The following is a 25,097-nucleotide window of genomic DNA, read 5'->3' on the forward strand; positions in this document are numbered from 1 at the left end:
CATGACTTCTAGTATGTTTTGTCATTCCTTTGATGGAAGACCCTTTTATTTACAGAATGTTTAAATGTAATGCAGTAAAGCAAATGGGCAGCAAGGGGCTCAGACTTGGTTTGACGATTCCGACCTGAAAAAATGTATTTACCAGCAAATTGGTGTAGTAAAAGGTCATATTCAGGCTTTAAATCTTGCCAGTATCGTGCACCATGCAATAAAACAAAATACTCAGATTTTCGAGATGGGCAAAAGATACAGCCGATTGCTTGCATATTTGCTAAAGGAATCAAAACTTAATTACTACTATTTTGATTAGGGGGACAAATTCATCTTTGGAACAAAACATATTGCACCTTTATTTAAACGGTATTACACAGATTTCTATACAGATGAATTCAATCTACCTCACTTGTGGAATATATCAATCGCTATTTAAATTGCAACAGCTACTCACCTCTGATATTCAGTCTGATAGTCTAGTAATGTATCTTTAACAAAAAGAAATCACTAGGGGTGATCGCTTAGCATGCAGGAAAGTCCAGGGCCTGATACTATTCAAACTCAACTTTATGTATTCCCACAAGAGATCATCCCTCTTTTTAAAAATAAAAACACAGCATTTGAGAGTATTACTCCAGGAATAGTACCAGATACTTGTAGCAAGACAATTTTCTCAGTATTCCTCTGCAGGAAAGTGCCCTTTGTTGACATGGTCACCCCCCACTTTTTGCATGATACATGATGTGATTTTGTCTAGAAGTGCACGGGGTTCCTTCTAATTAGGTTCCTAATGTCAGATCTCTTTCCCAAAACTGTGCAACTGTTTCCCCCAATTGCCAATACCTATAGTACCTTCTCTAAGTCCCTAGCAAATGGTACCCCTGGTAGGGCCTGAGTCTCAAATGAGGGTCCCCAAGGATTGCAGCATGAATTGTGCCACTCTAAAAGACTCTCCGCCAAGCTCATGCAAACTGCCAATGCAGGCTGTGTCTTGGTGCAGACAAAAGTGCGAAAACAACATCATCCATGTGTGCAATGCCCCCTAACACTGCATGTAATATTTATAAGTCACCCCACAGCAGGCTTTACAGCCCTATGGCAGGCTGCGTTATGCTACATGTGAGGACATCTCTGTATGAGCAGTTATGCCCCTGTGCTGGTCAGTTCCCTTATTGCCAGTACAAACAAACATGTACGCCATTTTTAAAACATGTACTGGACACTGGTGAAATCGAGTTTCCCGCTACATGATGTCTTCACTGAAATCTCGTAATAATAAAGGCATGCATGCCAGTCTCGGATTTAGTAGTATATGCTCACAGAGAGCACCTTAGAGGTGCCCCCTGAAAACCTACCAGCCGCTTGTGCTGACTGCCTAACTTTCATCAGCCTGCCACTAGTGACAAGTGTCTGGTCCCCAAGAGACAGGGCCTCTGCTCTCCGGGGGCCATAAAGCGAGCCTACTTGGGAAGGGGGGTACTTTGACCTCCTCCTACAGGAGGACCTTCAGATTAACATTCCAGGGCAGGAAAGCTACAAAGCTCCTACTGCCTTTGGTATATGAATCTGGTTTCTCTCCCAGGAGAAGTCATCAACACCCTGTGTCCAGAGCCATTTTGACACCTGGACAGATGGGAAAATTATCTAGTCCGATAGGCGTGCCCATCCCCAGACTTGTATCACCCCTGACATGGCCTAATTTTAAGTGGACAAGGCTTTTCAAAGGTACTCGTATTGGTGATGGCAAAATCAGGAACTCTGGGACAGGGTTATGACTACCTCCCCCAGGAAGTGGTTATAGAGGGGGCTTAGTGACCCCAATTGTAGGTAGCCCATTGGCTACTATTCTACACTCCCCCGATGCCCCTAAATTCAGTATTTAGGAAAAACCTGGCACCAGACAATCGGATCATGAAAACGTAGGCAGAAGGACACTAAAGAGCCGCAAAGACTAATGAAGAGCAATTGACTTGGTCCCCTGCTCTGCCAGCCTGTCTGCTGTTTTCCAGTCGAACTGTGCCAAAGTCGTCCTGTCCTGCAAGCTAGCATGTCTCCAAAGCCTGGGAGGGCTGCCTGCCTTCAACAAAGACACAAGGACTCCTGTGGAGCAGCGGCACCACTCTTGTGCAGGCACACCAAAGAAGATGGAAAGACTCCGGAACTGTAAAAGTCCAACACTGCCAAGCACCACTGCACTCGAGCTCCGTAACCCGAGCTGAAGTGGGCCAACGGTGTCAGTGTAGTCCCCATGCCCTCAGGATACGGAGTCCACTTTGGTTTTGCCCCTTGTGAACTCTCCAATACCACCTACAGCCTCTGTTTGCAGGCCCCCACTACCGCGAGTGCTCTTGGTGACGAGAATCCAACACCTAAAGACACCTCTGAACCAGTTGCCCTTGGCCATGGAGAAGAGGACCAAAAGTGGCCACGTCCCCAAGCATCATGAGACCTGAACTCCCCACTTGTGGTTTAGACTAACTGGTTTCCCAGTCCAAGCCCGCAGACTCTTTTGGAATGGGCCAATCCCCATAGGGTAACATTGGACAGACAACACTGAAAAGCACATCTGCATCCGGCCTCCTCCGTGCCGCCCGAAGTGACCTGTTGTGGCTGCCTTGGACCTTTGCCATACTCACCTTGAGTCCAGGAGATTGGACTTGTAAGTCGCTCTACTGTACCTGAACGCCATTCTTGTTTTTCCTCCCATTGGATAACATTGCAGCTTCTGAAAAATGCAGTTAACTTTTTAAAAGCAAAAGTATTTCTCTTGAAAAATGTACTTACCTGATCGTATTGAATCTGGTGCCTAAACTTATATAACAATGCATGTTATTTTTATAATTTGGTGTGGATCATCTTATTGAGTCATGTGCATCATTTATTGACTATTGTGTGTATCTGCAGATCTCTAACACTTCTCTCTGATAGGCCTAAAGCTGCTCGACCACACTACCCCCTAAAAGAGCACATTTGGATTGCTAGAGCAAGCCCCTTTCCACCAGTAATGGAATACCTGGACTCTTTGAACAATACACCTCTTTTTGGTATACCATATAGAGCCGATGTTGAAGTAAAAAGTTACACAAGCAGTCAAGTAGTAGGTTCCAAAGATGATGCTTTATTTGGTTCCAGTTACACAAGAAGTAGAATATTAGATAAGATGGTAAGTTGGTATACCGTAGCCCCACCAGGAGAAGCCTCCCTGCTGCTCAGCCTGCAATCTTCCAACTGACACTCTAACCAAGACCAAGCACTCCATGACATCATCCTATATGCTACAGTCAATCAGGCTGAACAGAAGAGGGAATATCAATGTAAAGAAAGAAGAGGAGAAATCACGCTATAACAGCTGGCTTCTTACTTTCTGAAAAATACTTAAAATACACTTAAATGTCGGTCATATCTGCCGATAACATTGTTACATTAAAATCTCAGAATTTACTCTAAAACGGGTGTGATTAGATTATCCAATAAGCTTACCAGACCTGTCTCGCCTTTCAACAGGTGTTTTCACTAGAGAGATACTTCCTCCCTGACAAGTCATCCCATGTCCCTGGTCAAGCATTCACAGGTGTTAAATCCAATGCTGTTCTACTCCTGGACGCAGAAACAACGTTCCATGCACTGTCGTGGGGACTCTAAAGGGGGATTTTGCAGAGAATAAATACCAATCCCCATCCATATCAGATGAGTATGCTCCATTTATATGGCACCTTAAGCAAACACCTGGATTGATGGCATTCTGTTCACATGTATTGAAATCACACAGGTGACGCATCAAGTATGTTGGCTTTTTTGCATACTTTTTGCTATATCCATGGAATCATTTATCTGAATGCTAACAGTTTTAATACATGTCATTGTCAAAAGCTGTCAGATAGGTAAAACCGTCTATGCAGAAGATATAGTGCTACACACTACAGATTTACACTACCGATTCACAGGAAGGAATATAGATAATGTAATATCATTGTGGCTGAATATCAGACTGCAACCTAAACAGATTAAAATCAGTAATGTTACTAGTCAGATGTATGCAGTTAACTGATAAACGCGACGCTAAGTGGCCGAAATAACCATGGGTGGTTCTGGTTGGGAAATATGGGGATGTATCTAAAGCTGGCATGCCCAACCTTTTCTGTGATAGGAGCACCTGATGTTGAATGAAAATCCTCTGAGTTACTAATATTATTAGTGTTTTAATAGTGACCACATCAGATACGATTTAATTAGTGGCCACCAAATGTAAAATACAAGCAGTGATTACTTCAGTTCATCAAGAATAGCTGCCTACAGTAATGTATAAAAGCTTTGTCAATGGGGAATACCTCTAAAAGGGTCATACATCAAAACCATAGCTGCAGTGCCCTTGGCACCAAGGTCATCATAATCATAAATCTTTCCAACGCCACATAATAGTTCACTCAAATATCAGCTTTAGCTATATTTTGTAACTGCAACCATTATTCTCCAAACATCAGCTTATAAGTTCTGAAAATGCATGCTTTTTCATCTCAGATATACGCTTTGCAAATTTGGTATGTTAATTATTTGAACAAAATAAAAGCTTCTAATTTAATTGGCTGAGCTGCACACAGCAGAGCCACTTCTAGGGAACTGAGAGCTACCAGTAGGTCACAAGCTATTCGTTGGAGAAGCCTAATGTAAAGTCCGCTATGAACAGCTCTATGGGTAGTGTCCAGCACTGATTGAAAAGTGGATGCTCTTCGGCAATACTAGCAAAACTAATGTGTATTTTCAGAGATAAAGGGGGCTGGACACTCTCGGATTGCCATTTATGTTTTTTGGCTACTTTGTAAAAGAGACTTCAACAAATTTTGCAAAGCTGTCACCCTGAGCACTCATTCTTTGATATATTGTTTTTCGCAAGATCGGTATTATGTTTTGTTCATATTTGGGAACCCACATATTTGAATTTTTTTACCAAGTCCGGCTTATGTCCCTTGTGACTTATACCAAATATGGGTAGAGATCACATGATTGTAGGGGCACAGCAGGGGCAGCCAACGCCTCAGTACTGTGCTGTGGGGGAGAGGAGGGCAGGCGGGGGAGGAGAAGGAACTATCCCTTAGAAGGGTGGTTGGGAATCGGAGAGAAAAACACTGTTCCTTTCCTCCGCGTGTGCAACATGTTTGGACATGCATTCCACATATTAATACCTGTCCAATGGGAGCATACCGTGACAATACTGACTGCCCCCATTTCCTGTAAGAAGTTATTTTGCAAGCTGGCCTTATGTACATTACCTTTCTGTGCAGTGCTGTGTTGGGAGTAAAGCTTTTTTAGGTCTCGCCAAGTGCAGCGCGCATACGTTGCTCTAGGAGAGGGCATCTTGGGATCACTCCAGATATTCAGAAAGCTTTCTGAAAGCTTGTGCGTTTGGTTGTCACATTCTATTGGCCTTTGCGTGTGCCTTTGCGTGTGCCTTAGCGTGTGACTTGCAATGCATCGGTCTCGCCTTTGGGACCTTATATGTATTTAGCAATGAAGCATATTAGCCTGGGTGCAGAAACATTTAATGTTCTTTAATATGGAGGGAAAGTGAGGACCAAACTGTGTGACACTCCAGGCATGGAACACATGGAGAGAAATATTGCCTTTTAGCGGGAAAAGATCAAAGCTGTGTTTTTGATACAGAATCAGGGCCTATGGTGGTTATAACACTGAAAATACAAGATTTGATAAAAAATATTATTATCTATGGGTGCTCGAGGAAGACCATTTCTATGGACCAATCTCTTTGTGGGCTGAAGGACATGGAGGAGGTAGGTAGTATGGGTGGCAGGCAGTGTGGGGAAAGCTGGACGCAGGAGACCTTAATAGCACTTAGTATGAATTAATCTACCTCACAACAGGATCCTTCTAATTGGGTACCAGCTATTGACAAAGCCAATAGTCCTGGCTTATTGTAGGTGTAATGTTACTTATTGTATCATGTATGTGGATGTTGACAGAAACAGCAAAATAGCAGTAGTGTGGCGCACTATGCTAAACACAGATTTTTAGCTTACGTGTTTTAAAGGATGTATGACGTTACAACGCATACTTTTACATCGCATGCCTTTACAACGCGGTTTTTACATCGCATACCATTACAACGCATAATGCTTTTAGGCGCTGGATAGTGATTTATTTAATTTACTATTCCAACTCCAGTCCCCGTGGATAGTAGGGAAGGTGTTGGATAGTATATTAAATACATTCCCTATCCTAGAGCGCCCCCCAGCGCTATGCGTTGTAATGGTTTGCGTTGTAAAAGTTGCATCGTAATGGTAGTGCGTTGTAAAAGTTTCGTTGTAATGGATGTTTCCCGTTTTAAACCATGCCCTTTATTATATAGGCAATGTCCCTTTGAGAGACCCTCCCCCCCGTTTCTTAATCTCACTAGTCAGAAGTGGGCAGAACATCTGAGCAGGAGGGAACAGTGCCCAACCCAAAAACGCAGCACAGAAGTAGCCAGAACAGGGCAGCGCAGAACAATGTAAAATAGAGCAGGGTAGCACAGAACAGTGCACAATGCAACAGGGCAGCACATAACTGGACAGAACAGAACATTGCAAAATAAAACCGGGCAGGACAGAACAGTGCACAGCTGAACAGAGCAGTGCAGCCAAGAAGAGAGCCAACACAACTGAGCCCAACAGAACGGGGCAGAATAGTACAGGGCAGCACAGAACTGGTCACAACAGAACAGGGAACAGCAAAACATGGAAACACAGTCAAGACCAGCAGAGAGCAGAGCAGAATTGAACAGCCAACAAATGGCAGAGCTAACATTTGGAACAGAAAGGTAGAGACGCGCTTCGTGAAGAAAGAGATGAAAAGCGAAATGGGAAAAGTGAAGGACAGCAACGGGAGAACAAAGAAGGTAGAGGAAGTGAAGGGGAATGGGGAAGGAAGGGTAGAAAGGCAGAACGAGACTGGTGGTGAAAGGGAAGGGCGCTCCCTAAAGAGAGGGTCACAAAGGGGGCTCTGAAAGAGAATGGAAGAGGGGGGAAGTGATCAAGAGGAGAAACAAGAGAGAAAGCGAAAACGTATATGACAAGTATTAAGGAGAAAGACATGAATTTGTGTGTGCAGAGCTGAAAAGTCACACCCATTCGAGCGCCTCCTGCCTGCTCAGGCTGACATGTTACAGTTTCCGGCTTAGAGATTTGGAACTGCAACGGATGTACTAAAGTTACCAAAGCCTCCCCTCCTCTCGACCCCCGCCCATGAATAATGCAACAATGAAACGAGGCGTAACAGACCAGCTGCCCTGGACTGCGACAGGTGCGGGATTATTACAATACAATATCACACCAACACTGGCGCAAAGCTCTCTCTGGAAGCTGTTAAAACGGATATTTGGGTGTAAAGCGCCTAAAAGTACAACGATCGCAAGGCTACAAAACCATTACTACTAATAATAATGCGTGAAACTGTACGGCACTTAGGACTGTTATCTTTATTAGCGGTGCACCACACAAGAGTCAACTTTTTATTACAGTGTGCTCTGTTGAGTCTTGGGAAACCGGAAGAAGATCTGGTGCGAAAAGGCATGTACGTATCAATTAAATCCTCGGGTGGTTTAGAAACGATAGCGAAAAATCCAAAATTAATACTCACTGCACTGTGTTTACATGGATAGTTCAAGTACAAGTGTTCCCTGGAGTGTAAAATAAATATGTATACACTCTTCGCAAATATCCGGCCTGTTTGTCCAAATAACGCCCGCTATTCTGGTGTATTTTGGGAAAAGGCAGTTTTCTGGACACAGTCTGCAGACGTCTCACAACAATTGCCCCTTTTCTTTAAAAGAAGACGATGACAGACGCAGGGTTCCCGTAATGAAGTTTTTTCTTTTTTTTTCTTTTGACTTTTTCAGAAGGCCTCTCTGGGCCGGCTTTTAAAAAGAAAGCAGCCAGGATTAAACCGGGGAAGAAGGGCTGGGACGAAGGGTGCGGACAGATGCACCTGCCTGGGGGGGGGGGGGGGGGGGGATGATTGCCTGTCTGATGTCTGTCTGGGGGGGGGGGGGGGGGGAGCGCTTTTCGTGGTACCCACGCGAGCTCCCAAGATGGCAACAAGGCGGTTGTACCACTTCATAGAGAGCTCTATGCCAGCCCCTGGGCACACCCAGCAAGACTGAGCACGGGGGCATTTTAACACACACTAAAGGAGGGGCTCTCGCCTTCACTACACCCCAAAAGCGACATTTTTGTGGCTTACACGGGTGACCGGTTTCAACCACTGCAGACAGGACATTCCTAAAGCACTGAATTAAGCGGTGTTTTTTTACCCCAGAAATGCAAATATTAAGTTTTGCGCGAAGAGCGCAAGACAGTTGCGCGCTGTCTCCTTCGCATACATTAGTGGTCGAATAAAAAATATGATTTTTTGATGAGATCATGTGATCAAGTATTGTTGAAAATACCGCGTGAAGCCGCTGCTCCTGCACAGTGATGTGTTTCCGGCACTGTGCGTCCTCCTCCTGCCCACGGGAGAGCCGTGGGAACCCCGGGCCTTCACTCAGTGCGCCAAGCTCACTCAGCGCGGCTTCTAAGAGCCGGCGTGTTTGGGGGATAATGGCAAATATGTGATTTTTACAGCTTTCACCTCCGTGCCGGCCACGCCACCCTCGACAGGTCTCCAGATGTGATGGGGAAAAAATAGAGCTTCTGCAAATGAATCCCACCTCCCCCTCTCAGCTCCCTGTGATTCTGAACAAGCAGGGACATGCCAAATCTGTGCCTGCAGCAGCCCGGGTTAGGAGAGCCAGTGTGAGGAGAGCAAGGGTGGTGGTGGAGAGAGCAGGGCAGGCCGAGCAACTCCAGAGCCAGTGTGAGGAGAGGGAGGGGTGTGGCGAGAGCAGAGCAGACTGAGCAACTCCATTGTCTGCTGTGAGCCGGGTACGCTAATTAGAAACAGATGGCCCCTATAAAGATAAGAAATTGCTTCACGACAGCATTGAAGCAGACGATCCAGTCCGGATGGGCTCGACGAAAGGGAGAAAGAGCAGTGGCCAAAAAGCATCCTTTTCAATAGGAAGCCAGCGTTTAGCTTAAACGCTGACGCGACTCAATGAAAATGATGGGCGGGGCTTCAAGTCCCCTTCTGAAATCTGCTCTTTCACAATATGTCTCGCCAAGCAACAGCGCATGCGCGCTGCAACGCTAGGCGAGACCTAATGAAAGTATGAAATTGGTCAAAGGCGGGTGCATGTCCGACCTCTTATTAAAATGCTCCCTCCCATGACGTTTGGGCGTCGGCAGAGAGATACTTTCTCCCAGACAAGCCATACCATGTCCCTGGTCAAGCATTCACAGGTGTTAAATCCACTGCGGTTCTACTCCTGGACGCAGAAACAACGTTCCATGCGCTCTCATGGGGACTCTAAAGGGGGATTATGCAGAGAATAAATATCAATCCCCATCCATATCAGATGAGTATGCTCCATTTATATGCCACCTTAAGCAAACACCTGGATTGATGGCATTCTGTTCACATGTATTGAAATCACACAGGTGACGCATCAAGTATGTTGGCTTTTTCGCATACTTTTTGCTATATCCATGGAATCATTTATCTGAATGCTAACAGTTTTAATACATGTCATTGCCAACAGCTGTCGGATAGGTCAAACCGTCTATGCAGAAGATATAGTGCTACACACTACAAATTTACACTACCGATTCACAGGACGGAATATAGATAATGTAATATCATTGTGGCTGAATATCAGACTGCAACCTAAACAGATTCAAATCAGTAATGTTACTAGTCAGTTGTATGCAGTTAACTGATAAACGCGACGCTAAGTGGCCGAAATAACCATGGGTGGTGCTGGTTGGGAAATATGGGGATGTATCTAAAGCTGGCATGCCCAACCTTTTCTGTGATAGGAGCACCTGATGTTGAATGAAAATCCTCTGAGCTACCAATATTATTAGTGTTTTAATAGTGACCACATCAGATACGATTTCATTAGTGGCCACCAAATGTAAAATACAAGCAGTGATTACTTCAGTTCATCAAGAATAGCTGCCTACAGTAATGTAAAAAAGCTTTGTCAATGGGGAATACCTCTAAAAGGGTCATACATCAAAACCATAGCTGCAGTGCCCTTGGCACCAAGGTCATCATAATCATAAATCTTTCCAACGCCACATAATAGTTCACTCAAATATCAGCTTTGGCTATATTTTGTAACTGCAACCATTATTCTCCAAACATCAGCTTATAAGTTCTGAAAATGCATGCTTTTTCATCTCAGATATACGCTTTGCAAATTTGGTATGTTAATTATTTGAACAAAATAAAAACTTCTAATTTAATTGGCTGAGCTGCACACAGCAGAGCCACTTCTAGGGAACTGTGAGCTACCACTAGGTCACAAGCTACTCGTTGGAGAAGCCTAATCTAAAGTCCGCTCTGAACAGCTCTATGGGTAGTGTCCAGCACTGATTGAAAAGTGGATGCTCTTCGGCAATACTAGCAAAACTATTGTGTATTTTCAGAGATAAAGGGGGCTGGACACTCTCAGATTGGCATTTATGTTTTTTGGCTACTTTGTAAAAGAGACTTCCACAAATTTTGCAAAGCTGTCACCCTGAGCACTCATTCTTTGATATATTGTTTTTCGCAAGATCGGTATTATGTTTTGTTCATATTTGGGAACCCACATATTTGAATTTTTTTACCAAGTCCGGTTTATGTCCCTTGTGACTTATACCAAATATGGGTAGAGATCACATGATACTTGAAAGTACCTCCCTTACATGCGACCTTCAATGACTCTTGTTGCAATCTGACTGGATTTAGAAGTTCAATCAATATCAGATTTTTTTCCAAATAGGGGAATTTCTTTTTATGTTGTAATTATTTAATTGAAATGCCAAGGGAAACAATGCTAGGTGAGTCAATGAGGGCAGTGGGGAGGGATACAGTTGTTTAACACAGGACATGTACATCCAGAAAGGGAAGGGGGGTGCAACCATGAATGAATGACTGGGGGAACGAGGAAGGAAACTAGGGAATAGGGGAACAGAAAAAAGTATAGGAAAAGAAGAAAACAAGGGGAGAGAAGAAGGGTGGGTGGGGGCTGGGACCAGAGATTGTAGGGGCACAGCAGGGGCAGCCAACGCCTCAGTACTGTGCTGTGGGGGAGAGGAGGGCAGGCGGGGGAGGAGAAGGAACTATCCCTTAGAAGGGTGGTTGGGAATCGGAGAGAAAAACACTGTTCCTTTCCTCCGCGTGTGCAACATGTTTGGACATGCATTTCACATATTAATGCCTGTCCAATGGGAGCATACCGTGACAATACTGACTGCCCCCATTTCCTGTAAGAAGTTATTTTGCAAGCTGGCCTTATGTACATTACCTTTCTGTGCAGTGCTGTGTTGAGAGTAAAGCTTTTTTAGGTCTCGCCAAGTGCAGCGCGCATACGCTGCTCTAGTAGAGGGCATCTTGGGATCACTCCAGATATTCAGAAAGCTTTCTGAAAGCTTGTGCGTTTGGTTGTCACATTCTATTGGCCTTTGCGTGTGCCTTAGCGTGTGACTTGCAATGCATCGATCTCGCCTTTGGGACCTTATATGTATTTAGCAATGAAGCATATTAGCCTGGGTGCGGAAACATTTAATGTTCTTTAATATGGAGGGAAAGTGAGGACCAAACTGTGTGACACTCCAGGTATGGAACACATGGAGAGAAATATTGCCTTTTAGCGGGAAAAGATCAAAGCTGTGTTTTTAATACAGAATCAGGGCCTATGGTGGTTATAACACTGAAAATACAAGATTTGATAAAAAATATTATTATCTATGGGTGCTCGAGGAAGACAATTTCTATGGACCAATCTCTTTGTGGGCAGAAGGACATGGAGGAGGTAGGTAGTATGGGTGGAAGGGGTTATATGTTCTTAAAACGAATTCCGTTGCAACGCATGCCTTTACCACGCATGCGTTACAACGGAATGGTTTATCAACTCATAACGTTTTCCTCTAATTCATGCGTGGCGACGTCGTACGTCCTTAAGAAGAAACGGAAGTTTCTTTCCGTTTCCTCTTAAACAACGACGATTTCAGATGAGGTTTTTATTTGGGGGGGAGACCCCCCCCAAGCCCCCCATGATTATTTTGAACCTTTACCACATATGCCTTTACTACACACCTCGTAGTAAAAGTATGCGTGGTAAAGGCTTTCGTGTTAACCACGCATGCGTTGTAATGCATGCGTGGTTAATGTATTCGTGGAAACGGCCGCGTTGTAATGGCCGTTTCCCGGTGGAAGGCAGTGTGGGGAAAGCTGGACACAGGAGACCTTAATAGCACTTAGCATGAATTAATCTACCTCACAACAGGATCCTTCTAATTGGGTACCAGCTATTGACAAAGCCAATAGTCCCGGCTTATTGTAGGTGTAATGTTACTTATTGTATCATATATGTGGATGTTGACAGAAACAGCATAATAGCAGTAGTGTGGCACACTATGCTAAACACAGATTTTTAGCTTACGGGTTTTAAACCATGCCCTTTATTATATAGGCAATGTCCCTTTGAGAGACCCTCCCCCCCCCGTTTCTTCATCTCACTAGTCAGAAGTGGGCAGAACATCTGAGCAGGAGGGAACAGTGCCCAACCCAAAAACGCAGCACAGAAGTAGCCAGAACAGGGCAGCACAGAACAATGTAAAATAGAGCAGGGCAGCACAGAACAGTGCACAATGCAACAGGGCAGCACATAACTGGACAGAACAGAACATTGCAAAATAAAACAGGGCAGGACAGAACAGTGCACAGCTGAACAGAGCAGTGCAGCCAAGAAGAGAGCCAACACAACTGAGCCCAACAGAACGGGGCAGAATAGTACAGGGCAGCACAGAACTGGTCAGAACAGAACAGGGAACAGCAGAACATGGAAACACAGTCAAGACCAGCAGAGAGCAGAGCAGAATCGAACAGCCAACAAATGGCAGAGCTAACATTTGGAACAGAAAGGTGGAGACGCGCTTCCTGAAGAAAGAGATGAAAAGCGAAATGGGAAAAGTGAAGGACAGCGACGGCAGAACAAAGATGGTAGAGGAAGTGAAGGGGAATGGGGAAGGAAGGGTAGAAAGGCAGAACGAGACTGGTGGTGAAAGGGAAGGGCGCTCCCTAAAGAGAGGGTCACAAAGGGGGCTCTGAAAGAGAATGGAAGAGGGGGGAAGTGATCAAGAGGAGAAACAAGAGAGAAAGCGAAAACGTATATGACAAGTATTAAGGAGAAAGACATGAATTTGTGTGTGCAGAGCTGAAAAGTCACACCCATTCGAGCGCCTCCTGCCTGCTCAGGCTGACATGTTACAGTCTCCGGCTTAGGGATTTGGAACTGCAACGGATGTACTAAAGTTACCAAAGCGTCCCCTCCTCCCGACCCCCGCCCATGAATAATGCAACCATGAAACGAGGCGTAACAGACCTGCTGCCCGGGACTGCGACAGGTGCGGGATTATTACAATACAATATCACACCAACACTGGCGCAAAGCTCTCTCTGGAAGCTGTTAAAACGGATATTTGGATGTAAAGCGCCTAAAAGTACAACGATCGCAGGCTACAAACCCATTACTACTAATAATAATGCGTGAAACTATACGGCACTTAGGACTGTTATCTTTATTAGCGGTGCACCACACAAGAGTCAACTTTTTATTACAGTGTGCTCTGTTGAGTCTTGGGAAACCGGAAGAAGATCTGGTGCGAAAAGGCATGTACGTATCAATTAAATCCTCGGGGGGTTTAGAAACGATAGCGAAAAATCCAAAATGAATACTCCCTGCACTGTGTTTACATGGATAGTTCAAGTACAAGTGTTCCCTGGAGTGTAAAATAAACATGTATACACTCTTCGCAAATATCCGGCCTGTTTGTCCAAATAACACCCGCTATTCTGGTGTATTTTGGGAAAAGGCAGTTTTCTGGACACAGTCTGCAGACGTCTCGCAACAATTGCCCCTTTTCTTTAAAAGAAGACGATGACATGTAATGAAGTTTTTTATTTTTTTTTATTTTGACTTTTTCAGAAGGCCTCTCTGGGCCGGCTTTTAAAAAGAAAGCAGCCAGGATTAAATCTGGGAACAAGGGCTGGGACGAGGGGTGCGGACAGATGCACCTGCCTGGGGTGGGGGGGCGGATGATTGCCTGTCTGATGTCTGTCTGTGGGGGGGGGGCGCTTTTCGTGGTACCCATGCGAGCTCCCAAGATGGCAACAAGGCGGTTGTACCACTTCATAGAGAGCTCTCTGCCAGCCCCTGGGCACACCCAGAAAGACTGAGCACGGGGGCATTTTAACACACACTGAAGGAGGGGCTCTCGCCTTCTCTACACCCCAAAAGCGACATTTTTGTGGCTTACACGGGTGACCGGTTTCAACCGCTGCAGACAGGACATTCCCAAAGCACTGAATTAAGCGGTGTTTTTCTACCCCAGAAAAGCAAATATTAAGTTTTACGCGAAGAGCGCAAGACCGTTGCGCGCTGTCTTCTTCGCATACATTAGTGGCCGAATAAAAAATATGATTTTTTGATGAGATCATGTGATCAAGTATTGTTGAAAATACCGCGTGAAGCTGCTGCTCCTGCACAGTGACGTGTTTCCGGCACTGTGCGTCCTCCTCCTGCCCACAGGAGAGCCGTGGGAACCCCGGACCTTCACTCAGTGCGCCAAGCTCACTCAGGGCGGCTTCTAAGAGCCGGCGTGTTTGGGAGATAATGGCAAATATGTGATTTTTACAGCTTTCTCCTCCGCGCCGGCCACGTCACCCTCGACAGGTCTCCAGATGTGATGGGTAAAAAATAGAGCTTCTGGCAATGAATCCCCCCTCCCCCTCTCAGCTCCCTGTGATTCTGAACAAGCAGGGACATGCCAAATCTATGCCTGCAGCAGCCCGGGTTAGGAGAGCCAGTGTGAGGAGAGCAAGGGTGGTGGTGGAGAGAGCAGGGCAGGCCGAGCAACTCCAGAGCCAGTGTGAGGAGAGGGAGGGGTGTGGCGAGAGCAGAGCAGGCTGAGCAACTCCATTGTCTGCTGTGAGCCGGGTACGCTAATTAGAAACAGATGGCCCCTATAAAGATAAGAAATTGCTTCACGACAGCATTGAAGCAGACGATCCAGTCCGGATGGGCTGGACGAAAGGGAGAAAGAGCAGTGGCCAAAAAGCATCCTTTTCAATGGGAAGCCAGCGTTTAGCTTAAACGTTGACGCGACCCAATGAAAATGATGGGCGGGGCTTCAAGTCCCCTTCTGAAATCTGCTCTTTCACAATATGTCTCGCTGAGCAAGCAGCGCATGCGCGCTGCAACGCTAGGCGAGACCTAATGAAAGTATGAAATTGGTCAAAGGCGGGTGCATGTCCCACCTCTTATTAAAATGTTCCCTCCCATGACGTTTGGGCTTCGGCAGTGAGCTACGGTGTGCAGTGTGCCTGCTGCATTCCTGGATCATGTTACAGATTAACACAGCGCGGTTTCTTTCACTTTCGCTGCCGTGTTTTTTTATTTTGTTCATGGTGTCCTCTGTTTTCTTTTAGTAATAGAAGCACGTCATGCAGCCCACACGTCTGCCTCCTTGGCTTTGATCGTAATAACAGCCACAACAGCAGACGAGCATGTGTGTCCAAAATGTTAAACACTTGTGCTGCCTTGAAGAACTGAACAGCATATTACTCTTTGCCTGCTGCTCAAGCTGCGGGCAGAAATGTGCAAAAAAGCTTTTCGGAAATCTGTGCCGAGAACAAAGTTTGAGAGAGTTCCTGCATGAGAAAACAAACACAATTGCACACCGATTCGAGCTCATAATGATCACTGCAATTACAGTCCTTTGGCAAGTGAGACAATGTGGTTTTATTCTTTTGAACTCTGTGCATAATTACTGCAAAATTGAGACTTCAAAGGGACAACAGCAGAACCGAGATAAGGCCTCTGCAGAGCGCGCGATGATGCTGGGCAATGCGCTCCTTTTCTGCAGCCACCCCGCGCTTGTTTTGTTTTGTGCTTGTTTGAAATGGAAATTAAGGCCTCCCACGTTACGCGGCCCCGTATACCTGCGCCGTTAGGTTAGATCGTAATAACAGCCAGAACAGCAGACGAGCATGCGTGTCCAAAATGTTAAACACTTGAGCTGCCTTGAAGTCGAAAATATAACTGAAAAGCCTCATTACTCTGTGTTGGGGTCAGCTCGGTGCTGCAGTGAGTCAGACAGGGTGGGGCTTGGCTCACTTCCCTCGCAGACCTCACTTCTCTCACTCCTCCCTCCCTGCTTCTCTCGGGCACTCTCCTTCTGGCAGGTGCCTCCTGTTTCCAGACGCTGCTCCCCGGGACCCTCAGGTGAGCCTGGCCTCGACCCCCTGCCGGCGCCTCGCTGTGGGGTCTTCACTACCGGTGACCATGGGTGCAGTGCAGGTGGGGTAAGGATTGAAACTTGGGGTGGGTGTGTCTGGGGGGGGGCCTGCCGGCCTCCGTCAGTGTGCTCTTTTGTGTCTGGTGACTTTGGGGTGGTGGTAGTGATAGATGGGGTCTTGTGTTGTAGTGTCTGTTCTTTTCACATTGGGATTGAAGTGTGTGAAGTTGCCATTTTTGTTTGCCATTCCCCGACTTGTGTGTGTGTGTGTGTGTGTGTGTGTGTGTGTGTGTGTAACTGTACAACTGCAGTGCCTCCTTGTTTATTTATTTATTTATGTAGGCTTGTCTTTAGATTGCCTCGGCTCATGTTTGCAATGTTGATGTTTCCAGATGACGGTGCTCTCAATTTCCAGAAACACACGTCATTCGTGCACAGATGTTGGCACTAGTTTAGGAACACACGGCATTCGGACAAACATCAATCGAAATGCAAGAAGTGGCAGAGGTGAGCACCGCGCTTTCCCATACAGCATGGCCTCACTCCTTTATAATTTGTGATGGCGCCACTTTCACCTTGTGCACCTTTGTTTGTGAAAGGCTCTGCTTTTACATTTAAGTGCGCCTTAAATGTTTGTGAATGGGCTGCTTTCACTTTCTGATCACTGCCGCTTTCTTTTTAGAAGCGCCTTTACTTGTTATTGTGTTATCGATGTGCTACATGGCCAAATAATTACAAGGTCCCAAAGGTGAGACATATTGGAAATGCCAATGCTTGTTCTTGTAAAGTAAAAGCATAGACTGGACCATTTTTGACTGATGCTTCGTTGACTTCTGAGCCTCTACTCCTTCACCGCCTTCCTGACTTTGCCTTGAACACTTTGACTTTGCAACCCTGAGAGTGAATTGCTAAAGGAGTGTACTGGATGCTTATTTTTGTGGTCAGCAATGAGGTAACCCCACAGGACACCAGCCTTAAATGGCTCTCACTGTTAGAATTTGAGCCTGGTAACCATTGATTGCCCTGGGACTCCATAAAGGAATTCCCTTAGTTGGTGATTCTGCATATGTGCTTCCTGAGGCTGAAGACTGGCTTTCAGGTGTAGATGGATTGCAGAAACTGGTAGTGTAACAGCAACGTTTTCACAGGTGACTAAACAGGAGACATTGCGGTGTAACGGCCAGAGCTGCAGACTGTCGAACTGGAGAACCAGGTTCAAGTCTCTGCATCAGCTGATCAAATTACTTAGGGTTTGATTACGACTAGGGTGGTCCATTGGACTGCCATAGTTGCGGTGTCGGTCCGTGAACCACCAGACTGGCAGTCCACCCCCCGTATTACGACAATGGCAGTTGGACTGCCACAGGACTGCTTCAACTGCAGAACATTCGTGGTCCCTCGGTGGTGGCGCAGCGGTCAGAAGAAATAATATGCTGGCGGTGCCGCAGCAGCACCGCTGATGATTATTAAAAGTTTCTTCACGCCCTCCTTTTCTTAGCTGTGAACCTGCCATGACAAAAGTGGCCGTGAGGAAACTAAGGGGACCTGACGCTTCTGGGCCAGGAAGTAAATGGAGGCGGGCACATGGTGTGTCCCCTCTGTACATTTGCACCACAAGTTCCTTCACTCTATGGAATGCTGTTACCGGGTCAGGGACCACAGGGGAAGGAACGGAGTCAGTAGGCTGGAAAAGAGCTTTTAGAGAGGGTTTTATTTTCAAGTAAGCTTTCTTTCTGCGATTGGACAGTCTTATACGTGCGATCTCGTCAGGCTCCGTTCTGACGCCTCTAGGGAAACACGGTAGTTCCAGGGTGTTGCGTCGTCGTCCCGGGGGTGTTGCAGCCAGAATGATGACGTCACAAGCGACCTCCAGGCGAAGTCCGGGACAGCACCGCCCAAAAGGAAAGGAACAGAAAAAAAGGTATCAGGGGAGCGTCCAGTACCCTCTGCTTAGGGACCGGGAGTGAGGGAAACCTGGTGTTCAGTGAATATCCACAAGTCGGTAGTGACGTAGTGCTCGTGAGGTAGGGGTACATGGGGTCGTCTAGGCGGTATGTACACAGTGGTCTAACCACTCCAACCCGCCCACCCCGCAACTTTGCCCCGTACCTTTGTAAGCCACGCCCCTCCCGCGGGAGCGTGGCGGGGCGCTTCGCGGAAACGTTGGCCTCCTGGCTTGTTGGCTTCAGCTTGGCTGTTCGTGATCTGCTCCTCCGTACTCGGTCTCCACTCCTCAGCGCTCTCGTCCTCCGGGGGAAGGTCTTCCGCCCTCTTCCGGGTTCTTCCTTCTTTTGACGCCACGACGTTCAAGATGGGCGGAGTCTCGTCTTCAAGGCATTCAGGCTTAAAGGTGCACTGTTCAGATTCTACCTCGCATCCCCAAGGGTACACAGAGTCAGGGTCGGACCACTCCTCTGCAGGTATGTACGACGGCTGCAGGGGGGGGGAGAGAAAAGGGCGAGAGAGGGACAGCTGACCACCAGTCACGATAAACGGGCTCCTCATCCTTAACCTCACAGGGGTGACCCGCCGCCCCGTCACACACCTCCCCCCCTGGCATCTCCCGATCGGGGAGAAGAAAGGCTCGAGAGAGATAGTCAGCATTGCCATTGTCCATGCCCCGTTTGTGTTGAACCCCTAAAGGAATAAGGTTGAAGGGAAAGGAACCATCTAAGAACCCTGGCGTTCACTGTTCGGTTCTGGTACATCCATTTTAGGGGGGCATGGTCCGTTTGGAGAATGAAGGGTTTACCTTCCAGATAGTATTGTAATTTCTCGATGGTCCATTTAATGGCGAGACACTCTTGTTCTACTGTGGAATATTTGCATTACCTAGGAAACAGCTGTCGACTGGCATACAGGATGGGATGCTCTACTCCGTCTTCACCTCGTTGTGACAGCACGGCCCCTAAACCCACATTGGATGCATCAGTGGCAAGGATAAAGGTTTTCTTGAAGTCGGGTGACTCCAAGACAGGGGCGTTGGTGATGATGGATTTTAAACGTACAAAGGCATCCTGAGCCTCCTGAGAAGGTTGTTGTATTTCCTTCGGCCTTACATCCTTACGTAGAAGGTCCGTGAGAGGGGAGGCGACTTCCGCAAAGTTAGGTATAAAACGCCTATAATATCCGATCAAACCGAGGAATGCCCTTACATCTCTTTTGTTGCTCGGGAAACCGGTGTTTTTGATGGCTTTGATCTTCTCGGCTTGTGGCGCGATGGTACCCTCTCCCAGGACGTATCCCAAGTAGTTGACTCGTGTAAAAGCTGCCCAGGACTTTTTCGAATTTACATGTAAGCCGGCTTGCTGTAATGCGGACAAAATGATGCTGAGGTGTTTCAGGTGCTCCTCCCACGTCTTACTGTGAATAACAATGTCGTCTAGATAGGCTGAGCTAAATGACGAATAGGGGTTCAACACACAGTTCATGAGCCTCTGGAAAGTGGCAGGGGCGCCATGGAGCCCAAACGGGAGGACCGTAAACTCATAGAGACCTTCATCTGTACAGAAGGCAGTCTTCTTTCGGTCCTGTTCACGGAGGGGCACCTGCCAATATCCCTTGGTGAGGTCGAGTGTGGTGATGTATACAGCATCGCCATGTTTTTCCACCAGTTCGTCGACCCGGGGTATGGGATAGGCGTCAAATGTTGATATTGTATTTAGGGCCCTAAAATCCATACAAAATCTTTTGGACCCATCAGGTTTCGGAACCATCACAATTGGAGAGGCCCACTCACTTTTCGATGGCCGGATAACACCCAGATTTAGCATGTCCAAGACCTCCTTCCTCACATCTTCACGTCTGGCCGCTGGGATCCGGTATGGCCGTTGCTTCACAGTTTTACCTGGGACCGCCTCAATACAATGCTCCACCAACGTGGTTCTTCCCGGGAGGTCCAAAAAGATTGGGGATATGTGTCATAGGACATCAAAGAGGCCTTTTCTCATCACATCGGATAGATCGGGGTTGATAACTAGGTGCTCTAAGGTGGACGTTTCTTCGGACGTCATGAAGTGCGCCAGGTTGTTGCCCCGTGGAATGGGTCCTATCAACTTTTTCAACAAGTTGATGTGGTAGCTTTGTGTTTTCGCTGGCGAGAGTCTTAATCTATAAGTGGTGTTCCCTATAGTTTCCACCACTTTGTAGGGTCCTATCCATTCCTTTTTGTTGGCCAGAGTGGGAAGGAGCACTAGTGCCCAGTCTCCGATCTTGAGACTTCTCAATTTGGTTCCTCGATCATAATATCGTTTTTGTTTCTGTCTTTGTTGTTCCAGATTCGCCTCGGCAAGTCCTCTGAGTTTCCCCAGTTTCGCTCTCAACTGCGTCGTGTATTCCAGGAGCGACTTCTGTTCTTCGGCCTCTTGGGTTTCCCATGTCTCTTTAGTGATTTCCAACAAAGATCTGGGGAGGCGTCCATAGAGAAGTTCGAAAGCGGAACATCCTAGACTGCTCTGCTTTTGCGCTCTAAGCACATATAATGCCAGGGGAAGCAAACGGTCCCACGAGGGTCCTTCTGTGGATAGCATTTTCTTCAAGGTGTATTTCAAGGATTGGTTGTATCGTTCCACCAGGCCATCGGTGTGGGGATGATAAACCGAAGTCTTTATATGACGTATACTGAAGGTCTTGCACACCTCCCTCATCAGGCGGGATGTAAAAGGAGTTCCTTGATCCATAAGGACCTCTCTTGGAAATCCTACCCTGGCAAAGAGTTCTACCAGTTTCTCTGAGACATTGGCGGTGGTAGGTGCTCGTAAGGGAAAGGCCTCTATGAACCTGGTGGCGTAGTCGACAAGCACTAGGGCGTACTGGTGACCCCTGGATGACTTCGGCAGGGGCCCGATCAAGTCCATCCCTACCCTCTCAAAGGGCACTCCTACGATGGGCATGGGCTGTAACGGCGCAGCCGGAGGTCTGTGAGTGTTCCTCCTCTGACAAATGTCACATTTTTTGCAGTACTCCTGGACATCCTTGTAGATACCTGGCCAAAAAAAATGCCGAATTATGCTTTCGGGTGTCTTTTCTTTACCGGCGTGACCTGCTGTCAAGTGTGCATGGGCAAAGAATAACACTTGTTCCCTGAAGGAGGCAGGTACCAGGAGTTGAGGAGTACTTCCTGCGTCTGCTTCCCGATATAGGAGATCTTTTCTTATTACAAACCGGGGAAAAGGAGTATCAGGTTTGTCTTGGGTAGCATGAGCGGCTTCCCATGCGTTGTACAGGGTTCTGTCCTCAGCTTGTGCAAACTTGAAATTGCGATCCATGATCCAAGGATCAGGCATTATGAGAGCCGGTTGAGGGCTCACCACTGTTGGTGAATGGTCATTCAATTTCTTCTTAAACAGGGCAAGAAACTCGGGGTTGTCTACCCCTAAAATCACATCCTCGGGGAGAGAGTCCACTACCCCCACTTTCACTAGACAGGCCGGTTTGTCTTTTGGTCAGATGGTGACCTGTGCTAAGGGGTATGGCTTGACGTCTCCATGGACACAACGTATATGAACTAGGGTGTTGGGGACGTACTGTTTGGGGAGAACCAGGCGTTCTTGAACCACTGATTGTCTGCAGCCTGAATCTAATAACGCTATCACCACCTTGTCATTAATAGAAATACTCACGTAGAAAGATGACCCCATCTCGGCGGAGTATAGGACTGTTTTTGGTAGATAGCCCACTTCCATAGGTTCATCCGCCTGATGCTTCCGAGGACACAGCCGGGCAATGTGGCCCCATTCCCCACAATCAAAACATTGAGGTCCACAAGTCATTGGGGATTCTAGTCTCAATGGTCTGGGTCTGACCGGTTCCGTTACCATCTTTGTTTTCTTCTCGATTTTAGATGGTATGACGTGCTTGGGGAGTCTCTCTGGTTCCCACCCCGACCCACGGGGTTGTGCTCGGGCGTAATTGGCAGCCATTTCTATGGCTTGCTCTACTGTGAGCCCCGAATGTTGCCTCAACCATTTCTGAGACCCATATGGGAGGGCCTCCATAAATTGCTCCAAATAGATTTTCGCCAGTATTTCCTCTTTGGAGCTGGTTTCCGACTTAAGCCACTTGTCTGCCATCATCTTAAGTCTAAAAAACAGAGTCTTGGGGTTTTCTCCTACGGCACCCTTCTTCTTTCGGAATCGTACACGGTACGCTTCGGAGTCCAGCCCCAAGTGGTCCAGGATCACATTTTTAATAAGATGGTAGGGAGTGTTGCCTGCAGGATTAGCTACCTGGTACGCAAACTGAGCCTCTCCTGTTAACAAAGGTGCCAGGAAAAAGGGCCATTTCTCTTCCGGCCAACCCAGGGCTCTCGCAGCTCTTTCAAAATTCATAAGGAATGCGTCGGGGTCTTCGCCGCGTACATATTTCTGGAGGGCGATTCCTGAGGGGTTAGGCATATGGCTCCTACGCTCTACATGCACTACTCCTGTTGGGGTCGGCACTGTCTTTTGCATACATTCCAGTTGGGCTGTGACGGTGTTTTTAAAGAGGTCTCGGTCAGCCTGAGCCGCCGACAATTGCCTCTCCACTGCCCACTCCAGTTTTTCCTGCCCCTTAATTAAGTGCTGAATCAGGGCGTCCATCTCGGGATCACAGATGGACTTGGATGGAAATCCCACTTCTGACACCACTGTTACCGGGTCAGGGACCACAGGGGAAGGAACGGAGTCAGTAGGCTGGAAAAGAGCTTTTAGAGAGGGTTTTATTTTCAAGTAAGCTTTCTTTCTGCGATTGGCAGTCTTATATGTGCGATCTCGTCAAGCTCCGTTCTGACGCCTCTAGGGAAACACGGTAGTTCCAGGGTGTTGCGGCGTCGTCCCGGGGGTGTTGCAGCCAGAATGATGACGTCACAAGCGACCTCCAGGCGAAGTCCGGGACAGCACCGCCCAAAAGGAAAGGAACAGAAAAAAAGGTATCAAGGGAGCGTCCAGTACACTCTGCTTAGGGACCGGGAGTGAGGGAAACCTGGTGTTCAGTGAATATCCACAAGTCGGTAGTGACGTAGTGCTCGTGAGGTAGGGGTGCATGGGGTCGTCTAGGCGGTATGTACACAGTGGTCTAACCACTCCAACCCGCCCACCCTGCAACTTTGCCCCGTACCTTTGTAAGCCACGCCCCTCCCGCGGGAGCGTGGCGGGGCGCTTTGCGGAAACGTTGGCCTCCTGGCTTGTTGGCTTCAGCTGGGCTGTTCGTGATCTGCTCCGTACTCGGTCTCCACTCCTCAGCGCTCTCGTCCTCCGGGGGAAGGTCTTCCGCCCTCTTCCGGGTTCTTCCTTCTTTTGACGCCACGACGTTCAAGATGGGCGGAGTCTCGTCTTCAAGGCATTCAGGCTTGAAGGTGCACTGTTCAGATTCTACCTCGCATCCCCAAGGGTGCACAGAGTCAGGGTCGGACCACTCCTCTGCAGGTATGTACGACGGCTGCAGGGGGGGGAGAGAAAAGGGCGAGAGAGGGACAGCTGACCACCAGTCACGATAAACGGGCTCCTCATTCTTAACCTCACAGGGGTGACCCGCCGCCCCGTCACAAATGCACAACATTATGCATTCCATATTGTGCAGGACCGGGCTGTGGCGCCTCATGGTGGTGCATGTCTAAAGCACACCTATGTGCCTTAGATACTCACCACTGCAGCACCAACCGCCTGCCCAGGATTACACTCGTAGTCCGGCGGGCAGTCTGACTACTGGTTTGGCGGTCTTCCTTCTGGCGTGGCGGGCATCAGGAAGACTGCCAAACTCGCGATCAGGCCCTTAATCTCCACATGTATAAAAACTCAAATGAATGTGTCCCTGTAAAATAATGTGGTGCTCATGTAAAGCTCTCCAATACATTTGGGTCGAGTTCGCAATATATATACCAGCACAAAGTTTCCACTGTATATACCGGCAAAGAAAAAAATAAACACTTGCCAAATCAACTTGCAAAGAAAACAATAAAGGCTAGCCAAATGCTGAGATCCTCGCATTCTGCTGTTGGAGAGAGACTATATTCACGTTTTCCAGACTTCGTGGGCCCTCCAAGTTGTGTGCATCCAGAGAGAGCAGTTTAGACCGTCACACTGCAGCGGCAAGTTGTAAGAAAAGGAATAAGCAAGGCGTGGGGAACTTTTTTAAATCAAGTGTACCCCTGCAAAGGTTGCTTGAGAGAGGAGTATTATGCCTACACACAACGTAACTCTCGTATCCAGGTTCTCCCGTTGGGCTTTTTCTATAAGGCTGTCCACACAAGGCGTCCAAAAACAAGTACTTCATGTGACAGGTGGCTTCAAAGACCTTGTGAGGACATGGGTGGTAGTCATTTATTATCCAAGGGGGGTCATCCCCGGTTGAATGGGCACTAGCCTGTTACTCGGCTAGAGTTATCCAACAGATTTTCAGTTCTATCAAGGTTGGACGAATGCGACTGACTAACCAAGAACTCCGAGCCCGGGGGTGAAATATTATTTCAACAGGGGTCCCCTCGCGTCTCTATGGGAGATGCGGTGTCCAGTGTTATGTAGGTATCTGAGAAGTCTATCACCCAGCAGCAGGTGCTTTTATCGGTTGCACATCAAGGGTTGACTGTAAGTGCAGACCTGCACAATGTTCTGTCCTGGAACATTGCAGGTCTGATGGGAAAATTTCTTGTTCCCGCATCCCCGTCTCCCCGTGGTAGAGCTAGAGGTGGGTTGGTGATCTATATATCGTTGGCTTTACCCTGTAGGATACAGAAACTTCCCATTGATA

The 25,097-nt window shown here is 47.4% G+C and overlaps 1 protein-coding gene across 8 annotated transcripts in view; it reads left to right on the plus strand.

The window, feature by feature from the left end:
- The window catches only part of GGCX (gamma-glutamyl carboxylase), a 238,012-nt gene that overhangs the window by 57,718 nt on the left and 155,197 nt on the right, over positions 1-25,097 (plus strand). The window contains exons 1-2 of one of the 8 annotated variants that reach the window (XM_078666902.1): positions 16,286-16,357; positions 16,763-16,877. The exons of 1 other annotated variant lie outside the window; for it this stretch is intronic. In XM_078666902.1, coding sequence (XP_078523028.1) covers positions 16,763-16,877 — 115 coding nt within the window. In that variant the 5' untranslated portion in view covers positions 16,286-16,357. Of the gene's footprint in view, positions 1-3,666; positions 3,686-9,388; positions 9,444-9,514; positions 9,534-16,285; positions 16,358-16,402; positions 16,433-16,762; positions 16,878-25,097 lie in introns of those variants that run through there. 6 more of the 8 variants (XM_078666900.1, XM_078666901.1, XM_078666905.1 and 3 more) reach the window with 6 other exon arrangements.

This window comes from Lissotriton helveticus, chromosome 11 (genome assembly GCF_964261635.1).
Source record: "Lissotriton helveticus chromosome 11, aLisHel1.1, whole genome shotgun sequence".
In the NCBI taxonomy this organism is placed as follows: domain Eukaryota; kingdom Metazoa; phylum Chordata; class Amphibia; order Caudata; family Salamandridae; genus Lissotriton; species Lissotriton helveticus.